This window comes from Nomascus leucogenys, chromosome 5 (genome assembly GCF_006542625.1).
Source record: "Nomascus leucogenys isolate Asia chromosome 5, Asia_NLE_v1, whole genome shotgun sequence".
Lineage (NCBI taxonomy): Eukaryota > Metazoa > Chordata > Mammalia > Primates > Hylobatidae > Nomascus > Nomascus leucogenys.
In genome coordinates, this window is record NC_044385.1 from 30,505,914 (window position 1) to 30,532,415 (window position 26,502).

The 26,502-nt window shown below is 37.4% G+C and overlaps 1 protein-coding gene across 10 annotated transcripts in view; it reads left to right on the forward strand.

Moving 5' to 3' along the window:
• ESRRG (estrogen related receptor gamma) overlaps nt 1-26,502 on the forward strand; it is a 594,759-nt gene that overhangs the window by 428,214 nt on the left and 140,043 nt on the right. For all 10 annotated transcript variants that reach the window (XM_003265099.3, XM_030812870.1, XM_003265098.3 and 7 more), the window contains one exon: nt 10,999-11,115. In XM_003265099.3, coding sequence (XP_003265147.1) covers nt 10,999-11,115 — 117 coding nt within the window. The remainder of the gene's footprint in view (nt 1-10,998; nt 11,116-26,502) is intronic.

Consider the following 26,502-nt stretch of genomic DNA (forward strand, 5'->3'; position numbering starts at 1 on the left):
TAAATACGTGATCTTACTTAATGTTAATAGCAATCCCATAATGCATCAATTATTATTACCCATCCACATGTCATTCATAAAGAAGGTAACTCTGAATTTAAGAGCTGTTCCAAAGTCACGTGGAAAATGGTAGAACGAGGCAGCCCAATTTGACTCCAATATGTTAGCTCATAATCCATATGTTATACTGCCTCCTACAGCTTACACACAGATCAATTACTATTACTTATGTCAAGAAGGAGTTCCCTAAATCAGTATTAATTTTAGAGGATGCAGATATTTGTTGAATATATGAACTTGATCTTAAAAGCACACTCTAATTCCATTTTTTCTTCTCTGACAAACTTTGGGCACATTGATAGCATCCAAGAACAGAAGCACTTAGGGATGGTGTTAGAAAAGTTACACTTGTTTAAGGTAGAAGGAAAATCTCAAGAAGTAAAATTTCTATTTAAGAATCAACTGCTTTTATCATATAGGATATCATCCAAATGCCTCTAACTGGTCATATGTTCTTGTACCAGTCTGTAAAAGTTACCGTAAAATGTACACATTGAAACTGTTTCTATCCAAAGATAGTGAATGCATTAGATGTAATTAGCATTGCTTTCTTTTCCACGAATATTTTATTAACAAGCCTTTTGTTGTTGTTGCATGTTTTGAAAGACGGATAAGCAGACTTGCATCGAGGTTGTTTAAAATTCACAGGTAGAAGAAGAACACGTAAAAATTGATGTTGGATAGAGAGCACAGCAAATTTGGAGGTTATAGTCAGCTCAGATATTATATATTTCTTGTGGCAGTGGTCACCTTTGAGCTCTTTTATAAGGACTTCTGTGACATGATCTGTGTACCATAAGAGCTTAAAAACTAAGAAGAAGAGACTGTACACATCATGTAGGATATGCATTTTACACTGTAAAAAACAGTTGCCTTTTACCAGAAGACATCATTATATCAGAACTAAAAACATTGAATTTCTTTAGTCCTTGGATGAGAAACATTTATATTCTCCATCATTTTCACCAGTGTATTTTTATTATCCACTTACCAGTCCCTTTTAAATGTATTTCAGAACACACCCTCATGATTATGGATTACTTTTTTTTTTTCCATCATGAACAAGAACATTATTTTGGGATTGTTAAAATGCATTGTGTACAACCTGACACCTGTTGCTTTGGTGACATGCTCTGTTTGGTTTCTGTGGAATTAAACAGGCCATCAACCATACTGGTACAGAGACAAGTTGAGGGATTTCTGTTTGAGGTGTTGAGAGATTCCATTCTCTAAAAGCAACCCTATCCTATCCCACAGCTGCCCTTACACCATAAGTCTGACAACAGCAAAAGACAATGCCAAGATCCACCCTGAACCTATCACTCTCAGGCTCCTATGTCAGGCATCAAAATTTCCTTTCTGACTGGCAACAATAGCAGCAGCAACAGCTACACAAAGTGCTCTTTCAGAAGATGGAATTTTCATTTTTATTTCTATTCTAAACAACGTTCAAGTAATTACTTTTAAAAGATTAGAGTTAGGCAGCATTGCCTCATATTTAAGAGCACAGACTTTGGATCCAGATTGCCTGGTTCAAATCCTGGCTTTAGCGCTTGTTAGCTGTATGATTCTGGGTATGTTACCTTATTCTCTCTCTGCCTTAAATCTCTAATCACAAAAAGGGAGTTCAAAATGTAAAGCACATCAAAGAGTACCTGTGAGTCTTACTGTTTGTTATTATCCTGTTCTTAGGTATTGATATCTAAGCTTTTTGTGGATGCATTTAAAGGCCATTGAACTGGATGTTGGGATATCTCAGTTTTAGTCTCATTTCTGCAGTTAACTAGCCCATATTCTTATAAAGAGGGTGGAGCAATCATAGGTTCTAGTGATAATAGATAAGTCATTACATATTTACCCCTTTTATGGTCTTCTATATAAAACAAGGGGGCTGAAGCAATTGGAATTTATAATCTCTTTGAAATCAAATATCCTATAAGTCTGTGTTGTTTTATGCCAAATCATATACTATTGGTGGATTGCTAACACCTTTATTCTAAATTTTTAATGAATAATTTGAAGCTAAAAACTAAAATGGGGGAATGAATAACAGACTCACTAAAAATTAAGTTGACAAATGAGTGTTTCCTATGTGTCATTGACTTGACCTGACACTCACTTGGACACAGGGGATTCTGAAAGGAGTAAGACACTGCCCTTAAAGAACATACAGTTGGGACAGGAAGGGGGCAATTCCACAGACACATATAATAAAGTGTGTTAAGTGCTAACAGAGGAACTCACCTGAAAGGTAAGTACGGGATGAACTAGTTACATCCACAAAGACCCCTAACTCAGTCTCGGGAGCCCTGGGATCATCTCACTGAAGAAATGATAGAAGCAGCACACAGAGAGGAGCAGTAGGAAAGGATGCTGCTTTCTAGGAACTTCAGGTAATGCCATGTGGGTTTCAGACAAGGGGGTGAGCTTGAGATGGGGTAGAAGTCGACCTGGGACTGTGGCAAGAGATAAGGCTAGGATAAGATTTTTGAAGAGCTTTGCAAATGCTTTGCCCTCTGTTCTAATCAGATCATACCCAGCGATAGGCACTGTGTGTGCTCCAAGGTAGAGACAGGAAGTGTTCATGAGGAGATGTGGTTGATGCCTCACAAACTCACTTCTCAGACATTCTGGTACTTTTAAGAACGACTATGTTCCTTTCCTTCTCAATATCTGTAAAACATAGCTAAATGCTCTCCCTAGAAGTGTTGCAAGGACAAAATCTTCTTTCAGTGTTTCTGAGTGAATGGCATATTCATTTTCACATCCTTGTATAAATCTGAGGAAGGTGGTTTTATTTTATAATATTTGCAAACTGGAGATTAAAGTCTTAGGATTCAGGGTAAATAACAATAAGTGGGATCTTAGGACAGTTCTCTCCTTTTTCCTCAGAAAAGAGACCAAAACTGTATGCATATGATCTTAATACCTTCATTTCATGTAATTCTTACAAAGTTATAAAGCAGATATGATTATTCCTCTTTTGTACTTTAGCAAACTGAGGGTAACAAAGGCAACTAGTTCAAGTTCACACAGCCAATAACATGGTAGAGCTGGAACTTGAACCTAGGTTTGCATTTTCTTTTCTTTTCTTTTCTTTTCTTTTCTTTTCTTTTCTTTCCTTTCCTTTCCTTTCCTTTCCTTTTCTTTTCTTTTCTTTTCTTTTCTTTTCTTTTCTTTTCTTTTCTTTTCCTTTCTTTTCCTCTTCTCTTCTCTTCCTTTCTTTTTTGGAGACAAAGTCTTGCTCTCTCGCCCAGGCTGGAGTGCAGTGGCACGATTTCAGCTCACTCCAACCTCCGCCTTCTGGGTTCAAGCGATTTTCCTGCCTCAGCCTCCTGAGTAGCTGGGACTACAGGCGCGCACAACCATGCCTGGCTATTTTTTATTTTTTTTTGTATTTTTAGTAGAGATGGGGTTTCACCATGTTGGCCAGGCTGGTTTCGAACTCCTGACCTCAGGTGATCCACCTGCCTCAGCCTTCCAAAGTGCTGGGATTACAGCATGAGCCACAGCGCCTGGCCTTTCTTTTCTCCTCCCCTCCTATCACACATTCCTCCTCAGACATTTTTCTCGACTATATGCAAAGTAATATGCTAAAGATGGACATAGAATGGACATACAAAAATTTTGTCCTAAAATGAACATGCACAATGCCTAGTGTTTAGTTGTTGGTTGTAGAATTAAAGTGACAAAGGAATGTCCATGTTTACAAATTTAGGGGAACCCGAGGGAAGATGTAGTTTTTTTAAAACTGGAAAAAAATCAAGGCTAAGTAATTTGTCCTCATTTTATAGCATTTTCAAATGCTAAGCATTTTTCATTCAATACAGTGGAGGAATAGAATCTTATTGTTAGAAATTTTGCACAGGGAGGTGGCCAGTACTGGCACAGACTGCAGCCTTGGTGAGTCTCCCAAACACAGGACACTGTAGGATGAAACCAGAGTGTGTGATCTCCAGTCACTAGACATTGCTGAGGGTTTAAAAGCCTGCCTGCTTGTGAATATCCTTCCAGTCTTTTTTCCTTAAGGGCAAAGCATCATCCATTCCTATTTGGAAGTGAGGCTTGAGTTTCACCCAGAAAATGCAGCAATTTGCACCGCTATGCTGTGTGCCTCTTATATACTACATTTATGATTGTCGGAATTTAATACTATAGAATGCTAAAGAATCAACTAGCAAAAGATCTTGTCTATACCCTCCTGTCCCCCACCTCATGTTTTATGGGGTAGAGAGACAGTTCAGAGGCAAAGAGCATGAGACTTGGGCACACTCCTGTGTATGAAATTGCTTTGATAAGAGCCAGCTCTAACAATTAACCTGATGTGACGCTCCTCTCCTCCCACTTCAGTATGCCACAGCCTCACCTGGCAGGTGGTCTGGGGTCCCATTAGTAGAGTGATACTACCCATTCCTTATAGTATTTTTGGAAATCCTCTTTTAGAGTCTGAGACAGAATCTCACAATAGCTTCAGTGATGGCAAATCATTGACCTTTAAGGGTAGACTTAAAATTTAGTAATGAACAAAAATCATCTGACTTCATGTCGAAATGCAAAGGGCAGTAAGTTTGGGTGAAAATGAGGTATAATATAGTGCCTCCCAAGCCCTGTTCATACCTTCTAAAGTGGCTCTGGTGGCAGTTCTAAAGGAAGCACCAAAAAGTATTTGGTGGAATCCCTTGAGAACAGATGTAGTGTTCCTACACAACTTATTTAAAGTCGAACTGTGGATGTCTTCTTTGAAAAACAAATAACTCCCTTAACTTACGTGTGCATTGATGTAATTATGACTTTTTAAAAGTTACAGATATGGAATAAATTACTATTCCATAATATGAATCTCAGCTATAGATAGTATTATTTTCTCTTTCAGATGGAAATGAGCACAGAATAGCTAGAAACAAAGCATTGAAAATAAGAAAGAAAAACAAAGAAAAAAAGGAAAGTTGGATCACTGTAAAAATGGAAAAACCTTTGCCACTACACAATAAAGACAGAGTTTTCTTTCTTTCTTTCTTGTTTATGTTTTAGGGCCTTTAAAACAAAAATACTACAGATTATTGCTTGCATGATTTCAGTGCTCTGTAATTGTGTACTGAGGCAAATCCCATTATTTTTAAATCACTTAATGTTTAAAAACAATTGGATAAATCCCACTTGGAGTGCCCCGTGGGTCATTGCAAGCTATTTGGTTCTGCTAATAAAATTAAAACAATTGGGAGAAATATACAGATGCTTTCAAATCGGCTTTACAATTATGATGTCTATATGTATGAAAAAGAGGACAAGTCTTAGGAACTACATAAATCCAAATGCATCATTACCATGTGGGAGTGATGTGATTCAGGAATAAAGATTTGACATATATTTTTATTTTGAGATGCCATGCTAATTTACATCATTCAGCCCTTTCACTGCCAAACTGTAAAAGTCCATTAAGTGACTGAAAGGAATACACAAATTATCCACTGGCACTCCAGGCTGGGGTTTTACATACACCCTGTTATTCTATCCGCCAGCTAGCTGCAAGATTCTATTAAGCAGTAAGTGAGAAAATTATATTGCCTGCAAACTAATTGCACAAAAGACTCTGAAATAAGTAATCAGAGCCCGGGACTTTCTGAAAAGCTGCCAGGAGATATTATAAATTGCTCTATCATTCTTGTCAGCCTGGTTTAAAAACCCAGAGCTTCTATGTTTATTGGTTCCCTCTGCAGCAGAGCACACTTCCCTAGCTATTGACAAAACTGGGAAAATTCCAGTCGTGTCATCAGTAGCTGCCCAATTCAGTCCCTGGTGCCATCCAACAAATGTGTCCCAGAAAATAGCAAGCTGTAATCCAAGAAAACTCCATGTCTGAAATGAAAATCCTATGCTGTGAACAATAACTTCTGCATCCTCCTGAGTGAATATCCAGTGTTCACATTCCAGGTGCCCATAGTTGCTATTGGAAATATTTTCGTCTAGTTTCCACTTTTAGAGAATGGAAGGAAAACAAGTGCCCCATAGAGATCGTATGGTCTACTGGGAGTCGTGTCTTTGAACCATTACCAAAATAGATGTAACATTGTTACCCAGGTGCTTGGGGCAGCACATTTTTAGGATAAAATGCTTTCTTTATTGAATAGAAACAGCACCAGGGAAGGTTTTTCAAGGGCACAATCTCTGTAGACTCTAACATGGATCAAAGACTTTGTTGGGTGGGTGATCATAGCCAACAACAATGAACTAAGTGACTCAATGGGAGGGCTTGGAAATTAGAGAGGTTTTCCTCCAGCAAATAAGTTATTTAGAATGATGTTGACTTGTTTTTCAAGATATAAACCAGAGTCACTTAGTGAAATCAAGGTTATTATCCGTATGTGTCAAGGCAACTTTATTGAAAGAAAATATTTGTGAAAGAGACCTAGTTTATCAGAAACAATTTCTATACACTTCAGCTGAAAATATATCATTTGTGAAGACAGTAGGACCACTGATTTCCATCCATTCATGGTGAAATTTTTACACATATGTTGTATTTGCTGTCGCTCTGGGAAGAGTCCTTTACCCCAATGTAGTCATTTCTTTATTTTTCATGGCATAGTTCAAGCATTTGCTCCTATGTGAAGAATTTGCTGATCTTCCTAAGCATAATCCCTGTGTTTGTGGGAATGCATGTACTTGCCAGTACGCCAGTACTGCATCCTGAACCATGACACCACCCACTAAACTGTATTGTTTGTTTACACGTCTTGTCTCCTCTCGGTGGACTCCTTAATATAAGGAACCACCTCTCTCTATCCCAAACCAGCCATAATACAAAACTCCTGGCTCATCGATTAGCACTGAGGATTCAACAAGGAATAACACAGAGGTCCTACTTCAAGACTTCATTCTAACACACTAGGAAAACCTCCCCTGCTTTTACATTTCTCCTTATCATTGAAGAATTACGGAATGTAATGGATAGAAAGGAGACCAGAGTCCTTTAAATGTGATCTAAAACTCTCATATCATTATTTGACAGATTCCCTTCTGCCTTTTGAAGAGATTTAAAATCTTTACATAATTATTCCTAGATGAGTCATTCATAGATTTACTTACAATTATTGAATCAATCCTAAATATTTTCTCCAATGTAGCTCCAATTATAAAGTAAGATAAAAATTATGAATCTCATTTGGCACCATCTATCTGTATTATTTTATTTTTCTTTTATTCTTATCCTATTCGTATCAGTATGGATTTTTATTTCCTGGATAATATAATTTCCTTTATGATTTCCTCTTTTATTCGCACTTTACTTCTCAGAAGCTGTTGTATTTTTTTTTGCATAATCTTTCCCTTTTTGCCACACTATTTTTCCATTTTTGTCAAAGCTACTGTTCACAATTTCGAAAAATTAACTAGACTTTTTTTTTTTTTTTTTTTTGAAACAGAGTTTTGCTCTTGTTGCCCAGGCTGGAGTGCAATGGCACGATCTCGGCTCACTGCAACCTCCTTCTCCTGGGTTCAAGCAATTCTCCGAGCCTCAGCCTCCCACGCAGCTGGGATTACAGGCACGCACCACCACGCCTGGCTAATTTTTTATTTTTAGTAGAGATAGGGTTTCACCATGTTGGTCAGGCTCATCTTGAACTTCTGAGCTCAAGTGATCCACCCTCCTCGGCTTCCCAAAGTGCTGGATTACAGGTGTGAGCCATCATGCCTGGCTTTTTCTTCTATTTTTTAGATTATTTGTGGAATGATTTTCCTACTGTTTTTAACATTGCTTCCTAATGGGACATGCAGCTCACTTGATCCTGTGACACTGCATTATAGCACCATAATTGATGTTCTTAATAATGACCTTGAGATAAGAAAATTCTAAGTTATTATAGGTATATTCTTCTACTTATATATTACTTTTTGGTGGAGTTTTTTTTTCTGGACGGTGGGGATGAAGTCTTGCTGTTTCCCAGGCTGGAGTGCAGTGGCATGATCTTGGCTCACTGCAACCTCCGCCTTCTGGGTTCAAGCAATTCTCCCACCTCGACCTTCCAAGAGGCTGGGACTAAAGGTGCACACCACCATGCCTGGCTTATTTTTCAATTTTTTTTTGGTAGAGACGGGGTTTTGCCGTATTGGCCAAGCTGGTCTTGAACTCCTGACCTCAAGTGATTCATCTGCCTCGGCCTACCAAAGTGTTGGAATTACAGGTGTGAGCCGCTACACCTGGCTTGGATGGTTTTTATACTGCATAGGAAATGTCCATTGTCCTCTAGTGTCTTACCATCCAATGGGTAATATATGTATGAAAGGTATAACAAAATATGGTCTGTCTGGATATGATGAGAGTACCTGAACAAATATGAAAACCAAGAAATCATTTTCTGCTGGGATAGTCAGAGAAGTTTCCATGGAAGATTGGAATGGAGTTTGAGTTGAACAAGGAGGCTTGGAAATAATTTTAAGAAGAAAAAGTGGCAAAGATAATTCTCAGAGGAAAGTCTGAAGGATGCTTAGCAAAAAAATGAATAAATCAAATTGGCTGCCTCAAAAAGTTCATGTCAGGTAATAATAGCAATATTGCTGGAAAAGTAAATGAAAGGCTGGAAGAAGACCCTGTTTGTAAGCCTTATAGTTTATGTTTCATTCAGGAAGGCAAATAATTCTACTGATTTTTTAAAATCAGCGTCATGACGTGATCAAAGCAGTCCTAGGGAAAGGAAGATGACAGCGGTATGCCGCGTGGATTAGAGTGGGTCAGGACAGAGGCAAAAAGCCCAGGGAGGGGATAACTGCCATAGTCCAGGTGTGAGCTCACACATGCCTGATGTGCATTCTTGTCAGAAGTTTGTTGATGTGAAGGATGGGGATACAGTTTTCAAAGAGGAAGTGGAACAGGTTTTAAAAGAATGATGATTATGTTTGTGGCACTGGATCATCCTGGTAGAAAGTTTTTAGCACTGGGTTAAAGGTGCGTAGGACTAGCACTCATGCCTTGATAAGGGAAGTGATGAAAGTGTTACTTCATACTGACTTTTCAGGCAGAAAAAAGGAAAAGAATGCTGTTTGGCAAACTTTTTTTGCTTTCTTTCTGATCCTTTTAAGCAGTCACTCTTCAGTCCTTCCTAAGAGAGCAAAGGCCTGTTTCTTTTTAAGTAAGTATAGGGGGAACCGAACAGGGTGAAAGGATCTAGTAGTGGAATACTAATTAACCCTTAGAAAATTACTAGCAACACTCTTTTGATGCAAAATAAATATTCAGAGATGGTTGAAGAAACTGCAGTGAAGAGTGGTTCATCTAAAGTTCAGATTATAAATCCTTTTATTCTTAGCTGTGACCCAGCCACACTGGTTTCTTTCACTTATCCTTGGTTTTCTAAGAGTATAGCATCAGTAATATCTCCAAGGAAGGTGATGGTATATACTTCTGTTGATGCCATTAATATTACTCTTATTATTTAACCTCCTGTTAAAAAGTAGTTGCTTTTATTATTATAAATGCCCTGAATTACAATGCTAATTTAGGCAATTTTGATAGGTTATCTCAAATTATAATGTGTTTTTTTCAAGTCATGCATACTGAACCAGTTTTCAGTAGTTATAAGTGGTTAGGTATTACTTCCTGTTGAATTAGCAGTTGCTGAGTAGTTGAGTCTTTGTACTACCCTGCAATCCACTAATGTGATATTTAATGAGGAGACATCAGTCTGAAGAAAGGTAGTCAATATAAATCAGTGTTTACAAAGTGTGATTAACTCTGAAATATTTCATCAATGCTGTGGTCCCAGGCAGACTGTATGCTAATTACTAGAATCTGCGCATGTTTCAGGGGACTTGGACGGACCCTGAGTATTGCAAACATGGAGGAGCAAAATTGCAATTATGTTCGGACCGTCTCTGATGACAATTTATGCATTTGGTGTGATGACCTCCCCCTTCCCAAGAGGGCAATAAACAGAATGCATTTTCATTAAGATACTAATGCACTTAATCACAAGGGGAAAGGGTTAGGAAGTAACGAAAGACCTTCAAGCACTATGTGACAGAGTTGATTGGGGAGAAAAGCTTTATTTTAAAGGCAGCTTCTTTACAAAGCTGTAGGCAGCCCCAGAGCACATCCCACACACTGCCATTGGTACTAATCGAAAAAAAAAATTAGTTTAGATCTTTTTCTGGTTTCTTAGTTGCCATTTTAAATATGTAGGTACTACCATAAGTGATACAAAGTCTAATATTAAAAATATATAATTTCATAGCAGTTTATTCTTTGTTCTAACATCAGGGAACTTCAGTGTTTGGAATTAATTATGCAAATTATGTAACACACATCATGATGATGATGATAATGATGATGACCATCAGCTTCATTATCATCACCATCATCAGTAAGCATTTACCAAGCACAGAATTGTGTTGTAAGGCTCTGGTAAGTGCTAAAGCAACAACTATGTAATTTCTGTCCCTACCCTCTAGGAGCTTACTATAATATGCCGTATTTGTTTACATATCATTTTCCACAGTGAAGTTTATATTGTTGAGTGTCAGAAAGACAATAAGGCTGATGCACCAAAGTATTAGGAACCAGAATAAATCCAGGATTGACAATCCAATAATCTGGTTTTGATATTTGTGTTTTCATGAACATAATCTATTTTGAAATTTCTTTTGTATCATAAGATTCTGGAAGACTCTTACTTTGCATGGGTGGACTCAGCATAATGTTTTGAAGGCTAATTTTAAACTTCATCTTTTGAAGCATTTCACCATGTTTATTCTCTTTGCCCCACGTATCTTTTGTGATTATAGCAGAGCATCCAGCTTGATGATATTTGTGACATTTCTCTTGAGTCTCATGTGACATTTTTTTTGGGGGGGGAGTAACAATAATAGAGTTGACATTGCCTTTGGGATGCTAATATTTCCTGGATCTTGCAAATCTGACAACTTTTCTTCAAACTTGTGTTTTAGGCAATATAGAATACAGCTGCCCTGCCACGAATGAATGTGAAATCACAAAGCGCAGACGTAAATCCTGCCAGGCTTGCCGCTTCATGAAGTGTTTAAAAGTGGGCATGCTGAAAGAAGGTAAGGCTCTTTGCTAGTGCCCCTGAGCTTTTGATTTTGGTGTGGGGACGGGAGGCAAAAAATTCCACCAGTTTTAGAGAAACCAGAAAAAGATGAGGTTAACAGTAAGTACCCTGACTCTGATGGCAGAATACTCCTTTATACCTGGACTTTCTGATAACTTATGGCTAACCACTTCACATTGACAGGAAGGGACAAGGTAGGAGGATCTGATGTACAGCGAAACACACCAGGTATGCTTGACCATAGTGCTTTTGTCATCTTTACAATCTGCAGAGAGCAAAGGATGAAGACAAACCAAGAGGCTGCTGTCATTGAATTTTTGGTTTTCTTCTCATTACTAGGTTTGCAGAGAGATTTTTTTTTTTTAATTAATCTTGGGTTTAAAACGCTCTTTATTCTTTCCCAACCTTATCTTTTGGACTTTATTTTCTATTACAAAGAGCTGAAAATATCATATTAAAATTGCTTTCTATTTGCTTTCAGTTGCGGATAACAACAACAAACATAAAATAGCAACAGTGACGTGTTCTGTGCTAAACAAATTGCTTAAGCTCACACAGTTTATAATTGGTGGAGCCAGGAAGTGAACCCACTGATTCTAGATGCCACTCAACTATTCCACACATGTCAAAGGTCCTGAAATATTTGTATATTTCATCATTTCTAGTGAAACTCACATGTTAGCTTGGAGATGGATAAAAAGTTTTCTTTACTTTGTGAGGCCTGTGATTCAGTTTTTGTTCCGTAATGCATTACTTTACTTGTGTGTGTGTGTTTGTAAATGTGCATTTTACATACTGCATTTAGAATTTTCTGTTTCCTTTTCTTCAGGAAATTCACCAGAGTTCGAAATAAACACAGTTTTATAAAGTAACACAATGAAAAGGTGGTAATTAATGTTTGACAGAAAATTAGATTCATTAAATATTTAGATGTATAACTTCTGTTATACATCTAAATTATAGATCTGTATTATAGAACTATGCTTTGTTTCTGGGGCTTGCCCTATTATTATATTTTGTTCATACTGGAGATCCCCTATTTTTAACTTTTAAATCCAAATAGGCTCACATATTAATTCACCAAGAGTGAACCAGAGTGTCACTGAGTGTGTGCCATCATGCGGTGTCATAATTTTTCCTGATTTGTTCTTCTTTCAAGATTTTTACTGTGAACAATATTATAGGAAGATGAGTGGATCAGATTATGTTTGGATATATGGAATTCACATCGTATTTCTCTTTCACTTATCAAATAGGAACAAAGAAGACCCTCTCAAATTCTTCTAGTCTTCAACTTTGCTCTTCCCTTGAGAAACAGCTATAAACAAAGAAGTGTATAATGTTATAATAAAATTTTATAAAAAGATGACCAAGATACATTACTAAGTAAATATATATATAAGAACAAGTTTTTTAATAGTATGATTCATTATATATCTGTGTGTGTGTATGTATGAGAGTGTGTGTGTATATGTATATATACGTATATAGAGAGAGATGGAAAGGAGAATGGATGGCAGACATCATACACACTGTGACAGATATACACATGTGTATACATGGAGAAGTGGAAGGAAGGAAGGATACCTAAAGATTGGTGACAGTGTCACATTGGTGAATGAAAATGAGGATGGGGGTACTTTTTACAGTATAGCCTTTGGCCCTTTAAGGATTTTTCAGAGTTAACATGTTTTACATTTGTAATCCATTTGCTGAATATGTACTAAAGTCTTCCCATGTTCCAGGCACTATTCCAGGCTCCAGTGATACAACAGTGAAAAAGACAGATAAGGTGGTTCTCTTGCACATAAGAGAAAACTTATGTGAAATTGCCAGAAGGACAATTTTGATAAAGGAAAACATATAATTAAAACAACAACCACCCAACCCACATGACAGAGTTTTTCTTTCAGTTAGGATGATGGTGGTAGCTTACGTTTGTGAAGTGGAGCTCTTTATCTTAGCCATTACCTTAACCCCTATAGCAGAGTAACAAACAAAACATATTTCTGAAAGTTAATGATCGGTGATTGACAGTCAATTTCTGGCCTTAATTATATTTATGTTGCCACTTAGTTTCGTTGTAGAGACTCAAACTAAACTCATGCTCATTCAGAGAGAATTAAGAGTGATTTCAAATCCTTGAAAGTTGAGGAATCATTATTTTTCAAAAGCAAATCCAGTTTTTAAAAAGTTCTAAAATTAATACAACAATGAACACTTGTATTGATGTGGCATTGATCTATATTTAGGTTTTATTTTGAAAAACTGAATTACATGGAGACACTTCTCCAATTCTAGGAATATATAATTTTTTTATTAGCTTGATTTACTGCCATAATTTACATACCATTTGCTTTTCCAGGTTTAAAGAAGATATATTTCCTTAAATATTTTTTCCATTGTGATTTCTAGCAAGAACAATCCTGAAGGGCAGTAAGAGTGAATGAAGAGGTGTGAACTGTGTTTAATTAAACATTGCTGGTGAAAGTGAATGGGACAGCGCTTATCTATAATTCACACCTCTTCAGTTGCTGTTATCAAGCAAGTATCTGTTTTCTAGAGAATTGCTGCTGTTGCTGATATACTCAAATAATAATTTATTTTCCTTTACTTCTTAATGCCCACTTTGATGGCAAAATATCCGTTCTTTAACCACCTCCCCCCACCTCCCACAACCACCAAATCGAAAGGATGGGATAGTTATGAGTAAATATGGAATATTCTTTTTTCTTTTTTACTTAAAAAATGCAGTGAAATATTGCATTGTACCCTGCATATAAATGCACAATTATGTTTGGCCATCTCCTTGGCTCAAGACTTGCTTTCCAAGCCTGGAGAGAATGATAGTGTCTTAAATGTATCTTTATGGATGGAGAGGGATTTCAGTCCCATGCAGTATGTCAGAGATCATGATGTAGTAAATCTATTCAAATGTAAACCTGTTCAATTCAATTACCAGTCCATAATAAAATTTGCTGCTACAACCCCCGTGTTGACCACAGCAGTCCATACAGGCTGATGGCACAGCAGGTCTGGAAATTGACAGACAAAATCTATTTAAACAAAAAACAACATTAGTTCTAGAATCTGAAATGAAATCAGATTTCAACAGCTTTGATGGGAACTTTCTCTCCTTTAACAGGTATTTTTATTCAGCTGGCCAAATCCATTGTAGATAAAGTGTTGCCTGAAGGAAATGAGGTTTTATTAAAAGGGGAGTTTATAGAAAAATGAGAATTACATTGTTTTAAAAATAATAATCATTAGCTTTATTGACTGGCATTTATGTTATTTATGGCATCTCACTTTGAGAAGATACCTGAGCGTTGGTGGGATTGTGAAGGAGAAAGTGATGGCTTGGTAGGTAAACAATTCCAGTTTCATCACATTGTACATAATTAAAATTCCTATAAGATAGGCTTTCTCATTAGCAAGCAATGGAATTATACTTGAATACACTACATTTGATTTTAATGTTAGAATTTTTCAAAAAAATTGTATCAGTTGAAGAAAAGGAAAACGTGTTTTCTTAGAGAAAGCAACAAAATGCTACACTACAACAAAACTTTGAGAAGTACAGTAAAACAAATGATAATTTATTGAAATCCAAGTGGTGGCACCATTCAGCATCCTGAAAAATCCTCTTTGTCTTTCTCTCTGCTCTACTTAGCTGGTAAGTGTCACAAATGATGGGCCAGCATTATTTTTTTGTCATTATACCATACTGTATGTCAGAGAAAGCCCATCTATTACATGATATCTGGTCTCAACATTCCCTTTTCATTTTTTTTAGGTATTGCTTATTTGAAGGAAAATAACAAGAACTAATCAAGGTGCACCTATAAATCTGGTCAAGATTTATTTTTATTTTGATCTCTCTCCTTGGTTATTTAAAGGCTATTGCAGGACATACTAGCTCAGTTGCTCTCTGTCAGTAGCAAACAGAGACATTTTATGAAAGCAATAATCATTTTATTTAGATATAGAATTCACTGATCAAAGGATTAAAGGGTGTTTTGATGTTCATTGGCACGATGGCTTTCACCTTAGCAACTCAAATATTTTTCTTTTACTCTTGCAGGTGAGCAAAAGACTCACATTCACTCACATTATATTCTTTAGCCAGGCCAGCCTGCATGCCAAAGTGTAGATGAAACGAGGCAATTTAGAGGACCAGTTTTGTTATTTCGTGCCAAAAAATGTGCTTTTTCCTTTGCCTTAAAAAAATGCTACTTAACTTTTCTAATCTCCTATTTTGTCATCTGTAAAATGATGGCACCACTAATAGTATTTGCAAACAACATGTTGTAAATAGCCAATGAGATACTGCAGGTTGAGAGCTTAGCATACCATGTGGCCTAGTGTAAGGAACAGGTCAACATTAGCTACTGTAGCCAGAGACAGTAAGGGTCAAGCTTCGGGGCCAGGTGGCTGGTAGATTCAAGCCCTGGCTCTACCACCTCTGAAGCTTGGAGCAAGTTAAAGAACTTCTCTAAGACTCACTCGCTTTAGCCTATTTATTTATAACTATGAGACTGAAGGTGGAACTTACTTTGTGAGGTTTTTGTGAAGACCAAGAGATTTAATGTAGATACAGGGTCTAGTACATGCTTAACAGGAGACACTATGAGCTTGACTTGCTAGACCAACCCAAGGTCATGTAATTTATTATCCTTTGGCAATGTCAATGGCCTTAGGGGTGCTTTCCAAACTTTTTATAGAAGCACATCAATAAGTGAAAGTTTGCTCAGAAATTTCATGAGGAAATTTAGTCTTTAATACCTGACCTCAGGTCAAATGAAGAGAGACAACAGTATAAAAAAGAAAAAAGGGGCTTTAACCCAAGCAGGGTTTTCACTAACAACATTCGAGGTGAAGAAAGCTTTAAAATTACTGGTTTAGCTTCAGAAAGGAGAACTTACTCCTTTGTCTTGAAAGGAAAAGGAAGAGGAGGAAGAAGAGAAAGCAGAGAGGGAGGAGAAAGCTCATGTCCCACCGAAGAAAATGGACAAGTGGCACACATTTTAAAATGAGCAAGGAGAATTGTAAGAATCCTGTTAACTTCATAAGTAAATTTTTGAGGGTATTTTTTTGTTTTGTTTTGTTTTGTTTTTGAGAAAGGGTCTGGCTCTGTCCCCTAGGCTGGAGTGCAGTGGCATGATCTTGGCTCACTGCAGCCTTGACCTCTAGGGCTCAAGTGATCCTCTTGTCTCAGCTTCCTGAGTAGCTGGGACTACAGGCACATGCCGCCATGCTACTTTTATTTTAATTTTTTTCTGTAGAAATGGCATCTCACTATGTTGCTCAGGCTGTTCTCAAACACCTGGCATCAAGTGATCCTCCAGTTTTGGCCTCCCAAAGGACTAGGATTACAGGCATGAGCCACTGCGCCTGGGCCTATGCTTTAGTTTTTAATTTTGATTTCTCGACTACCTAATACTGTGATGTGATTTGGAGCAAGTCCATTCATCTCTAAGAGTCTCCATTCCTGTATCTTCAGGGGACCAGCTAGACTATATTCTTTCTTACCCCTTCTAATCTGAAATTATATATATTTTATTAAAAAATGATACAATGCCTATAGAAACATTATTCCAATATATGACACCAAGAGACTTATAATTACAATGATGATGATGATGATGATGATGATGATGACTATATCAATGGAGTTGGAACTACCGTAGGAGCTCTGGTTTGATAGATACGGATAATGAGATGTGCTATTTGTGAATTTTGTCTTAACTCAAAATTCTTCTGATGCTTTTCATCTTCCTAGGGGAGCAAGAAATATGTTATTTTTTTCAAAGTTAACAGACGTGAGAGTTGAAGGCACAGTAGAGCAATTAATAGGTATTTAAATAAGTAGGAACTGAAGTATTGATTGTGTATTTTTGCCTGTGTGTGAAAAACTTTTGCTCTTTGTTTCCTCACATTTTCTCCCAGCTCTTGTCAATATATTGAAGTGCAGTCAGTATGGTTTTATTTCTGTGGGCATCTGAAATCTCAACACAGATTGCTGTGATTGCTAACAGTCAGATTTTATTTGAAGTTTGTTACTTTTTAAATAAAAATATTGACAGCAGTAGGAAAGGAGAAAAGCAGGCTTATATAATTTTAAATGGCTTCTAAATATTTCCTCTGGAGGAAACAATAAGTTATTAAAACAAGCAAAACAAATCAGATAGTTATGTGTTTTATTGATGCCCATTTTTGATTTTCATACTTGATCTCTTTAAAGTATGTTTCAGCCAGGCGCAGTGGCTCATGCTGGTAATCCCAGCACTTTGGGAGGCAGAGGTGGGAGGGTTGCTTGAGCACAGGAGTTTGAGACCAGCCTGGGCAACGTGATGCAACCCTCATTTCTACCAAAAAATAAAAATAAAAAGTAAAAAATTAACAAGGAGTGGTGGCGCACACCTGTAGTCTCAGCTACTCCAGAGGCTGAGGTGGGAGGATGGCTTGAGCCTGGGAAGAGGAAGTTGCAATGAGTGGAGATTGTGCCACTGCACTCCAGCCTGGGTGACAGAGTGAGAGTCTGTCTCAGAAAAAAAAAAAAAAGAAAGAAAGAAAGAAAGAAAAAAAAGAAAGAAAGAAAGAAAGAAAGAAAGAAAGAATCTTTTAATTACAGAGGTGCTCAGTGTTATGTATGAATATTTTGCCGCTTTGTAGAAGTCTAGAAAATACACACAGTATGAAGATTCCAGGTAGGTAGTGCAAACAATATAGTAGAATTGTGAGTGCCCATGTTCCAGATGAAGTAAAAGCAGAGGTTGAGAATTGGCATTTGGAATAAGTCACCATTTGTGGTGAGACAATACATGGTATTAAGATTTAATTATCATGTTAAGACCCCACCCAGTATAGAAAAGTGGGATGCTGGGTGTCAGATTCTCATTAGTCAGATAAGGAACCCAAGGTCAGAGAGTTTTAGTGACTTGCCCATGGTCCCACTGCAGATAAAGTGGAAATGGGATTAAAAGCCAAGCATGTCATATGCCCAGGACCATCCTGTATCTTTGCCAACCTGTGTGGCAGCCTTGGCCAAATAAGGGGCCTTTCCTGCTCCATGCTTGGGTTGATTGCCTGCATCTGTTGGTAGGCCAAGAGTGACTTATTTGGTGGGTGGACAAAATGGGAAAAAGTCCTGGAAATCCCAATGAGCAGCAGAGTTTATGAGTGTAACAAGGGGTTTTGAGCTTAAGGTATATAAATAAATGACATTTTTTAGGAGGTGACTTTTCCTTAGGATTCTGTTCTGAGGGAACCAGGCTTCTTACCTAAAGTTTGATAGGACTGCTGAAGTCAGAGATAATGATGGGGATTGGTCCAGGAAAAGTCTTTATGGGATAACTGAGCAGCCTAGAGTATTGGACTGATTGTGAGTTAGAGAAGGGAATGTATATCAGGAGTCATGAAGGTTAAATGGTAAGGTTGAGGACACTGTATCTCAAAAGGGTCATGCCATTTTTGCCCAGCTTAAATCTTTTAGCTTGACAAATTATTTTAAATCCATCAATAATTGCCAGTCTCTATGAAATAAAAGATCTTCATCTTTTGCTCTGACTCATAGATTAATAGCACTGACCTAATGTTTAGGAAGTTCTTGGGTGGAAGAAATGGTAGGAGTATGGAGATCCTCTTCTTTTACATTGGGTAATTAGTTGTCCAGATGCTCTGTTTATTCCGAGTGATCTCAACACAGTCCATGGAGTATATTTTCTGTTTCCACCCTTTTAGAGAAGGCAATTTGTGCATGTCTACACATGCACATATATACACACATATATGAGAGAGCACAGATTATACATTTATTCATTTAACTGCCATTACATCTCTCCAATCAGTTGGCCTGAGCCCCCAGGATATAAAGAAAAATTATCCCAGAACTTTTTTGCTGCAACCACAGCTTGAGTCTTGATTTATATATGGCGGTGGGAACTCTGAGAGTCTTCTGAGTTTACTCTATCAGCAGGAGTAGCAAAGAGCAACTTACTTGTCTAATTACCCTTCTGTTTCATATTTTCCATTTTAACAAAATGTTCATTTAAAGAGTGTAGTGTTTTCCAGGTAGGTTCTCTTTAAAAAGTATAAAGCTACTCAGGTCATTTAGTTACAAGTGGATTTGTTTTTGCTTAGTTAAAGAGCCTACTTAGTATAATTTATCCTAACAAAATATCTTTTGTAAAAACCTCTGAAGAAGACATTGCCAAGGTGATTTTTTTTTTCCTCAAGTCTAGTATCATTATGCTGCCAAGTCGAAAACAGAAATTATTAGTAGGGAAATTTGGGCTCCTACTGCCTTCAAAAAGCAGAACAAAGAAAAGGAGAAAGCTTTAATGGTATTCAACGAAAATATTTCTGTGTTAGATGACAGTTAATAGAACTGCATTGACCTCACAGGTATTTCTTGCACTCTCTGTTGTAATATTATCCTAAGAAGCTCCCTCATTAATGCAGAGTATTAAACAAAACTCCCAAGTTATAATATAAGCAATAGCAAAGAGCACCTTCTCTGTGAGCTTCATCTTGACATTAAGCCATTTGGGAATGTACTTAAGGTACCACGAAAAGTTAGTTTATGTACAGATACTGCATTACTAGATGGTGATTTTTTTTTCACGTTTTGTTGATATGAAACTTGAATAGTCAGTCTCAAAATGAATAGTAAAGATTTTGAAGGTAAGACTAATAACACAGATTTTTGAGAGCTGAATATACATTAGGCTATGTGCTATGTGCTTTGTTGGGGTTGGTTAATCTTTACAATGACCTCAGTGGTAGCTATTTCCCCATTTCACAGAGGAAAGGGAAGCTTAGAGAGATTGTGTTACCTTCCAATGTTCTCACAGTGTATGAAGGAGTCTAGGTTCTGTAGCAGATATTTTGATTCTACTGCCTCTGCTGTACATTTATTTAATGTAGTTATTCTTTGGGAACTTCAGAAATATTCATGTATGTATTTGGCTTGGGATTCTTCAGAGCCTATGGTTATTATGAGATACTGAGCTCTTAAAAGATGACTTAAGCAACCTATCTCCCTTTTTTTGAACTAGGGCTCCCTTCAGTGCTTTGAGTTCTTCACTTAATGTCCAGAAATAGAATGAACTGTGTTGGAAGGCAGTAAGTTTCCCAGCACTGTGAGAGATGTTGTAGGGAACAAGTTCAAGTATCATGTGAGGATTAGACCAGACTATCTTTTACAGTGACTTCCCACTCTGAAAGTCCTGACATCCCAACATAAACTTTGGAATAACTTAACAGTTACAAACTATGTGAATAAACATCAGTAATACTGGAGCTGTTCAATTCCTGGGAACTCTATTTAGGGGTCTGTGTTTTCATCGGTGTATGACATCTTATTTAAATCCAAATTGGAACATAAAGAAAAATTTTGCCTTGTGGCGTAGCTTTCGTTTCTGGCTGAGTTTTTAGAAAATGAACTCCAGAACCACATTTCTTGTAAGTCGTGCTTTTGTAGAGAGGAATGAATCTGATGCACTGACTTTGTGCACCATCTGCCTCAGTTTTGAGGATATGGCCATAGTGTACCACTGGAGTATTATAATCTCATCTATTATATAAAAGGGGAAAATTGAAGTTCTAATGTTTTAAAGATTTGTCCATGATTCTGCATATAATCCATGTGGCTTGTAGAAGACTATCACATACTCCCTGCATACCTGGTTCTCCAAAACAATTTTATATTTATGTATATATTTTAAAATCACAATTACATTAGAAATGAAGTAGATAGAATCTTTGATGTGAACTAACCAGTTGCAGCACTACAGATTATTTCAGCTGAATAAATCTGTGCTCTCTGCATTTGTCTTAGAGAGGACAGAGAGAAAGACTGAAATCCTAAGAAACAATTCCTTTAGCTTTCTTCCTCCTGATTTAGTAGGGATACTATTAAAAGTTAACCATTTATTTGATTGTTTCCATTTGTCATTTCCATTTGTGAACTTGAATTAGGAAGCCAGCATTTATCTAATAGGTTACATATTTTTATTCTTTTTGGATTAAAAAAATCCCTGGCGGATTTAGCCCCAAGCCGGGGAAACCTACTTGAACATTTGCTCAGGCACTGGAAGGCCAGCCTGGCAAGTGGTGAGGGGTGGCCAGAACCATATAGGACTCTGTTTAATGTGGATTTTTTCCCCACAAGCCTTCAAACAACAGATTTTTGTTCCTTGTCACCAATGCATATGTATATCAATGTGACATCGATGATGATGACATTGTGCTTGACTGTAACTAAAGGAATTCAGGTGTACATTTGAGTAAGACTCATTTAATGAAGTGCTTCATGATTGTATTTCATTTGGGCCCCATTCCTAAATTCTTAGTTACCTTTCTGGTTAAGGCTATGCAGAGTTCTACTCCACCTATTAATATATCAGGTATTAGGCACGATTTTGTTCATCTCTAAGTCCCCCTCAACTGACACTGAGTGCTGGTCATTTTTTGAGAGATTGTTCTGTAGTTCATCCTCTCTCGCTTTCTCTCTCTCTCACTTAGTAGGTTGAGGAGCCACCAACCAGCTTCCCTAAGGCAAGCTGTCTGCAAAGGAACAAGCCAGCTGGCTTGGCCAAGGTTGATCAATGATGAGAAGCAGGCTAGGTTCCAGGTTCACAAAAGCCACTCAGTGGAGAGTAGGTCAGCGGCTTCCCCAAAGCCAATTAGCTGGCAGAAGTCTGAGGTGCCCAGTGCTAGCCAAATTCCCTGAGCCTGATGGTACTAGTGGGGAGTCCATCCTTGGGCTTGCTGGCAACCCAGACTTAAGTGAATGGCAGATTGTGCTTTTTGAGAGCCAGTGCGGCTTTGTGGCTACTAGAACAAGTATCAGGACCTGCCACTGCCACTCAGCCTTACCCAAGTAGACCGCACAGCCCCAGCACAGTAGTAACTGACCCTCGGGTGTGATGGATTTCAGCTGATTATCCATAACATAAATTTGTTTTTACCTTACTTTGGCTTCAGTGCTTTTTCAAGTTGACATGAATATGAATCATGCCATTAGAAGAGAGTGATATGGAAATGATTTTGGAAGCAGGAAGCATTACAGAGCCCTTTGACAGGAATGTCAGGATTTCTACTATTTTAAAAGCCCCAAATGTAAGATGCTCTTCTTTTATAGATGACTGTCTGAGATGAAATGGGACCTATGGCAAAACCCAAAGGGAGGGTATCTTAGCAATTGCCCTTTGGTTAACCTGATTCTTGAAAGACTGTGTGTATCTAGGATCAAAATCCCTTTCCCATTTTTCTCAAGAATTACATTTTCATCTATTAAATATTTTCTACATAGGCTGCACAATCATAATTTTATTATGTCTCCACCATTTTACTAGCATTTGTATGTATCTTGGGGATGTGGGAAATTTAAGGAGCAGAATGTGTAAAAATGAGGTAATTTACATTACCTGGTTTAACTTAATATGTGTTTCTACTTATATCTGGTTTCTGTACCAATTTCCGGTTTTGTGTCTCAGTACAAGCCAGCATGTTACCCCCATAGGAGGTCAAGTCCGTTTTGCCTGGCCTCCCTCTCAGTTCTCAGCTATAATAAGTGTTTTCCTTGAGGCCACCTGAGCCCTTATTTAGTGGCTTCTCCTGGGATTGTCCAATTAATATCCCCCAGCCACGCTTCTTCACACAGAAGTTTTGGAGCAAATACAACTTTCTCTCCCTTCACCCTCTCCACTCCATTAAGTTTGTTCTTTTCTTTTGGCGGGGCGGGGTGGGTTGTTGTTGTTGTTCTAATAGTTTCCTCTAAAAGCCAAATTTCTTCACAACTCTACTGAATTACCATTTGGTGATTTCCAAACTTGTGACTTCTATAATGGTCCCCTCCCTACTCCTGCCTCTCATAATTCACCTCTCTGCTCTCTTAGACATTTGTCTCCAGGCCTGTTAGGTTCTTCAGTATCAACATTATCATAATCATTAGTATATTTGAAGCCAATTAAATGGCAATTACTCTGACCTTAGCCAGTCTTAGGTTATTATCAATTCATACATAATTTGGAAGTATTTGGAAGGAATGTGGATTCATGCCTTATGGTTTGATCTATGTAAATATTTCTATCTGCTATGGCAGAAGTACATCTTGTTCTTTACAACATCTAGAGTTGGAGTGAGGTTATTCTGCCCAGGAGCTGTTTTCTATGTATCAGTCCAAATAATACACATTGTAAGTCTATTTCCAAACTTTTATTCACTCATCCTTGACTCATCCATTCAACAAGTGTATTTTGAGAGCTGGCTCCATACCATTCACTTTGTGAACACGGACAAAAGAGTTTCTAACCTTGTGGAGTTTATGATCCTTCATAAGCCTAAAGACTTAAAATTACAGAGCTGTTACCCTTTTCAGAATTTCACCAGCATTTATATTCAGTTTCATACTGTTTAGCATTTAATTTCATGTTTTCCACAGGGGGAAATACAGCATAAAGATAAAGAGCATGGACTCTGGGTCAAATGGAGTCTGTGACTATTGATTGAGCCCTTGAAATTTGTCTAATGCAACTGAGGAAGTCAGTCTTTAATTTTATTTAATTTTTATTAAATTAAATAGCCCCCACATGGCTGATGGCTACCATATTGGAGAGTGCAGAGATAGACTCAGAGTTCACTGTAAACTTTACTACTTACTAGCTGTGTCATCTCAGACAAGTTACTTTACCTTTTTAAGCCTTACCTGTGAAATGGGGATTGTAATTATACATACATCAGAGGATAGCTTTGAGGGTTAAATGAGATAATATACGTAATATTCTTGGTACAACATCTGGTAAACAACAGCATTAGGAAAATAATAGGTGTTATTAATTTTTAGTATTCCATTCTTCACTTGGGATGTCTCATGGAGCAAAGCATAAACAACTTGAGAACAGGAACTGTTTGTATTTTAGTCCTTCATGGCACCTAGTACAATAATGATCACATAGTAGGTGCTCAATAAAATAGGACTTCTTTTTTCTTTTTAAGTCATACTTCAGTATACTTTTCAATTGCATTTTTATAATTTAGGTTCAGGAATAATTTTTCATAAATAATAACTTTTAGAAATTTTTCATATGTGCATTACGAATAAATGTTCTTTTATATTCATGTGACCATGACGGAATTGTGTTTCAGAAATCCTGTTTCATCAAAAGTATATTGACTACACTGACAATATAGTAATTGGTATCCAAAAAAAGGAGAAAGAAAAAAAAAAACATGAGGAATAATGTTGGTTTTAATCTGTCTTCTCCATAGACATGTGATAAGTTAGTGAATATAAATGAGATGACAACTAAGACTTATTCTAAATAACTTGTATAAATAACTTGCCCAAGATCAGACACCTATTAAATGGTAAAGCCAGTATTCAATCCGAAATTCTCTGACTCTGAAGCTCATATGCTATACTGATATTTATAATGAAGTCTTCTGGTTCTTCTCTTAATTAATCTTACCAGAGTGTCAAAAGGTGAAATACCCTTTAAGTCACTTGGAAGCTGCTGTTCTCTGCTATTACTTCCTTTTGTGAGCAAGGAGACGTTTATTTTAGGGAATGGTCTTCGTGCTGGAGCTGTTACAAAGTCCAGCATCATTTCTTGCTGTAGGCATTCTAAAACAGAAGGGCTGTGCAATAACAAGAACATTTTCTGATTTCTGTAAATACTGCTCTTTGCAGGACTAGAATGTGATTGCTGAAATGTCTGTGTAGAGTATTTCTGCTTTATCGTAGAGATGGTTTGAATAATATTTGAGCTACGTATATTTCTGAATGGCACCCCTTCCGTGTAGACTATCATAGCCTATTGTTTAGCGGAAGAGGTTCTGCCATTGCCTAGCGTCTGTCCCCGAGAGGCTGTCCAGGTTGCTGTCTGATTATTTCATTTTCCGTTTGTAGCATCACTTTCATGCTCTGTAGACAACTGGTCCAAATTTGCGGTCCGTGAACAAATGTACTTCTCAACGATTCTGTATATGTCTGCAGGTCTCCCCAGCAGTCATTAATTAGGATCTAGAGGGGATAGTGTAGAAAAATAAAGCTTCACTAATGGTGACAAAGTAAAAGGAACAGAAATTCAATTCAAACCCTGGGTGCCTAAGAAATGTTAGAGAATCTCCTGGTTATCTCACAAATCTTTAACTATTTGGTTATGTGCTCCAGCAGAGAAAATCTATCAAAAGTTTTGTTAAGGTAGGAAAGAACAAAATCCCCCAGCTTTTACAAGTAATGCTATTTCTATTTTAATGCCACTCAGGAACTGGCCTCTTTGAAAGTTCCCAAGCTTGTAAAGCTAGGAATTCTTCCCTCCCTCTCCTGTCTTACTTAACTTGCAGTTCTAGAATCTAACTTGCAGCCTCAGTTAATGCATTGATTTTAACTGGAAACCCAAAAGGAGACAGTGCTGTAGTCAGCTGAACTCTTTAAACAGTCCTGGGAGACCAGAGTGATTTGCACATTGGAAAATAGCTAATGTGCCAGAGAAGCAGAGGTTAGTTTCAGGGCCTTTACTACTGTCTCTTTTCGATCACAATGAGAGAGATCACTGATAAAAAGTCTCTAACGTGAAGTGCTAAGGCACACCTTATTCTTTTTCTTTATTTTGGCTTTTATTTTTCTTCAGGGCTGGGTATTTTAAAGAAACTCAAGGCTGACAAAAATGGAGGAAGAAATTTTGGTCATTAATTTCTTCTCTCATTGCAAAATTTCAGTAAGTAGTATAATATCTTACAAAGTTACAGGTTAAATACAGTTGAAAAATGAAGAGAATGCATTTGGAATTGTATTGTAAACACATTATTCCACATAGCATACTAATAAGATCACAGAATTTACTAATAGACAGCCCTGAGTTGCTATTAAGTCGCCAATTACTGGCAAGATTCTTAATGTCTCCAGCCTCAGTTTCTTAGTCTGTAAAATAGTGATAATAATAATGGCCTATCCTACGGAGTTTGCTCTGAGGATTAAGATAATGTATTTAAAATGCTTAGCACAGTGTCTGACAAATATTAAGTCCTCAGTAAATATTCGTTATTATTATCATCACTATAATTTTGTTGCTCAAATGTTTAGGACCTTGCATAGCTACACCAAAGATGAATCGGTTCTGCTTGGTCTCAAATGTCATCTTGCTGGAATTTTTTTCCCTCCAAAATGACCAAGTGCTATGTTCACAGCAGGCTTAGGTTGTCTTCACATTGCTTGCTGTCTGTGTCTCGCTGGGGTCAGAGGTCCCCGATAACGCTCTGTGTGACTCTGGCCCAAGACCCTTTCCTGTGTGCAGGAGAGCTAAAGGTGACAGGCAGGGTCAGCAAAACCTGCCAGAATTACAGAGACCCCTCAGTGGATTGTGGGGAGACAGCA